The sequence below is a fragment of the Hordeum vulgare genome, chromosome 6H (assembly GCF_904849725.1).
Source record: "Hordeum vulgare subsp. vulgare chromosome 6H, MorexV3_pseudomolecules_assembly, whole genome shotgun sequence".
Lineage (NCBI taxonomy): Eukaryota > Viridiplantae > Streptophyta > Magnoliopsida > Poales > Poaceae > Hordeum > Hordeum vulgare.
Window position 1 is genome coordinate 366,819,271 of NC_058523.1, and position 4,028 is coordinate 366,823,298.

General features: G+C 48.0%; 1 protein-coding gene across 1 annotated transcript; it reads left to right on the forward strand.

The window, feature by feature from the left end:
- Nucleotides 1-250: 250 nt before the first annotated feature.
- On the forward strand, nucleotides 251-1,772 carry LOC123406115 (uncharacterized protein At4g06744-like). Its single transcript, XM_045099601.1, has one exon. It carries the CDS (start codon nucleotides 251-253, stop codon nucleotides 1,538-1,540), a length of 1,290 nt encoding a protein of 429 aa, XP_044955536.1. The 3' UTR covers nucleotides 1,541-1,772.
- The last annotated feature ends 2,256 nt before the right edge of the window (nucleotides 1,773-4,028 follow it).

Below are 4,028 nucleotides of genomic sequence, written 5' to 3' on the forward strand. Positions count from 1 at the left end.
GGTACCAGACTTGAAAGGCAAAAAGTCTTTCTTAAAGATAAGGTAGGAGACGGATTATAAATTTCAAACTACCAGATACATGTACATCAAATATATCTCTAACACACAATACCACTGCCAGTGCCAGCACATCCTCTCCGGCAGCAAGAGCTGTGGATTGTGGAATGAGGAGGTGTTGCACTATATATATATATATGTCTGTTATACGCCACAGGTCCGCCTTCAAGGAAAGCTAGAACTCGAAACAGCAATGGCCAATCACCTCAAGCGTCCCTTAGTCCAGCAATTCTTTCTGCTCACTTCCGTTGCTGCAATCGTAGCAGGCCCCGCTGAGCCACACCTGTCCTATAAGATACACCAGCATTCTTCCTCGTACCCACAGCCACGTGACTTCCCAAGCGAGCAGCTCTACCATGCATACTTCGCCATCCAGCGATTCAAGAACACCATCACCTCCGACCCCAAAAACGTAACCAGCACCTGGACAGGCCACGACATTTGCGCCACGACGAGCTACCTCGGCTTCAACTGCGGGGCACCGCATGGACAAGCGAGTAACCTCACGGTGACATCAGTCATTTTCGATGGCTTTGGTCTGTGTTCACCGATGCAACAAGATCTTGTCGACGAGCTTCCCGATCTTGCACTCTTCCAGGCTTCCTCCAACAACTTCGGCGGCGAAGTCCCTATCCTCACCGGACTTAGCTACATGTACATGCTAGACGTCCACAACAAGCAGGGTGATCAATTTGAAGAAGCTAAAAGTGGAACAGCAACAACACATTTAACTCAACTATGTCTCGGGAAGAACTTTTGCCCGGGTATACGCCTTCGCCCCATTTTGAAGCCGAAGCACCCCCGCCATGGTGCCACGAGTGCCAAGGCACTCCTGCTCAACAACAACCAGTTATCGGAGTCGCTTCCTGCCAACCTTGGCTTATCAAAGGTGAGCTACCTCGCCCTCGCCAACAACAAGCTCACCGGGCCAATCCCGCCGTCAATCGCGCAAGCGCAAGACTCCCTCCTCGAGGTAGTCCTTCTCAACAACCAGCTCTCCGGCTGCCTCCCGAACGAGCTCGGCATGCTCACCAAGACAACCGTCATCGACGCCGGGATGAACCAGATCACCGGCCCGATTCCTTCATCCTTCTCGTGCCTCGGCAGCGTCGAGCAGCTCAACCTTGCCGGGAACCGCCTGTACGGGCAGGTCCCCGACGCACTCTGCAAGCTGTCCTGGCCGGCCGGCCGCCTCGCCAACCTCACGCTGTCGGGCAACTACTTCACGTCGGTCGGGCCGGCGTGCGCGGCACTCGTCAAGAACGGCGTGCTGGACGTGAAGCACAACTGCATTCCCGGCTTCGCCAACCAGAGGGGCCCAGCGGAGTGCGCCTCGTTCCTGAGCCAGCCGAAGACGTGCCCCTCGGCAAGCGCCCGCGTGGCGTGCCCCGCCGCGGACGCCCAGTCGAACGCGGCGGCGCCGGGGGCGAGGGTGGCCAAGGACTACTCCAGCTACGTGGTGTACGCCACTCTGCATGAGTGAGGTGACAGCGCATGCAGTAGGGACGCCGTGCCTACGTCGTCGGTATTTGCTCTTTGTATTCTTGTATGCGTTTGGTGTGCACGTGATTGCTGTTTGTTTACCTTGTGCGTGTGGCTGTCGGGCCTAGATCTCGGCTCTTGTACGTGTTGTGATGCTACTACAGTTTTGTGGTAGTAGTAATTTAATTTCGACTGTATCTTTTTCAAGGTTCAATTATATGATGTTGGAATTATGTGGAGTAGTGTCATTGCTTACTTTTGCTCGGTTGGAAGAAAAGTGGAAAAGTTAGCGCTCTACAGCAAAATAGCGTCACGCATCTCCAACAAACGCATTAAATCAGCAACGACCAAAAAAAGTCATATAGCGCGCGAAACTAGCGCTCCCGCAGCCGCACGCGGTAAACAGACATCACTCCGCTGAAAAAACTACATCATGCGTGATTTATTTGATGTGTCCGCTCCAGCGCATAGGACAAGCGAATCTCGCACGCAAACCATCAACCGTCGGATCTGAAACCTTCTTGCATCGACGCCTCCACCCGCTCCTGCCGTCGATGCTTCCCCCGCCTCTCCCCGGTGCGACCCCCTGCTGATCCCAGTGGCTGCCGCTGCTTCATTTACCTACTCTCCTCGTCGCCGCCCCTCGAGTGCTCCGTTCCTCCGGTGAACAACATCTGGCAGCCGTTTGCAGCTCGGCGCCCACAAGGTGTTTGATAAAATGCAAGGTATATATTGCTTAACTTTATATTTGTAGATGAATTTGGTGCATGTTGTTTATAGTTTTAAATTAGTTTTAATTCAAGTTTGTAGATGAGTTCGTCCTATGATTGTTTCGATGAAGAATTTGATCTTCAAGAAGATGAAATCTTAATGATCCTAGCTATCCACGTAAATGAAAAGGCGAAGCATTGTGGTTCGATTTTCGGTCATCAGAAATTATGGAGAAAAGAATTGATGCCCATAACGGATTGATGAGGAACTACTTTTTAGAGAATCCGACATACCATGCATCCTACTTTTGACGCCGTTTTATGATGAGCATCAAGTTGTTCAAATACACTGCGGAGAAACTAGCGGGACATGGTCGGTTTGTCAGCAAAGGAGGAATGCCGCCGGAGAACTCGGGCATAGCACCTTCCAAAAGGTGACCGTTGTTTTACTTATGTTGGCATACAGTATTCTGATGGATCTAATTGATGACCACTTGGTCATGGATGAGAGTCAAGCTATCATGTGTGACAAGCGCTTCGCAGTTAGAATTGTGCAAGTATTTGGTCCAGAACATTTGAGAGCTTCCAATGATGAAGACACCGCAAGGCTTTTGGAGTTCAACAAAGCTTGCAGGTTCCTAGATATGCTTGACTCAATAGATTACATGCAATAGAGTTGAAAGAATTGTCCTGCTGCATGGCATGGACAATTCCACGACCATAAAAAAGGGTTTTGCTATAATCCTTAAAGCGGTGGCTGATCATGAGACTTGAATTTGGCATGCTTTTTTCGGAACGCCCGGATCTTGCAATGACATCAATGTTATTCAACGGTCACCACTCATGACTAGGATTGCAAATGGTGAAACTCGACCGGTGGAGTTTGTAGCAAATGGTCATACATACAACTATGGCTACTATCTTGCAGATGACATCTATCCAAGGTGAAAAATATTTGTAAAGCCGTTGAAGGCACCGCAACGCAAGAAAAAACTTGATTTTTACAATGCTCAAGCGGCGGCTAGAAAAGATGTGGAAAGAGCTTTTGGGATTTTGCAAGCTCAGTTCGCTATTATGAGAGGACCAGTTAGATTTAGGACTAAAAGATCATTTGGTACATCGTCAACGTTTGTGTGGTCATGCATAACATGATCATCGAGAATGAGCATGGACAAAATTTAGACTATTCTCAGCAGGAGTTGCAGGAATACTCGTGCGAGTGCGGAGGAGCGTTGGAAGGATGGTCCGCTTTGTTGTGTCCTATCATGTCATTCGACGTGGCGAAATATACATGATGAGCTTCAAAAGGATCTAGTCGAAGATTGGTGGGCATGGAATGGGCAACGTACGAGTTAATGTTATATGAATTATTTGTTGCATTGAAAATAAACTATTTGTTTTATTACTCATGAACTATTTGTTGTAATATTCATGAACTAATTGACTAAGTTGGAATAATAATTGAACTGTTGATTTATTTTGTGTATGTTTGATCTTTTTGGTTCTATGTTTGAGTGGGAAATTTGTTTGTGCTGGATGCACGCTGTAATTTAGAGTCATTGTTGTAGTGCTACCTGTGATGCGCTAATTTTTGCAGCTCCTGCTAAAGCTATCACACGTCCATGAGCGCCAAAACGCTATTTTGACGTCCAAAAAATATTTAGCGCGCCATGCTACCGCGCATCTGTTGAAGATGCTCTAAAATACGTCATAAGTGCGCTATATCGCCCTATAGCATTCTATTAGTGAGATATTGTATATTGTTTTATTTAGTAAAGA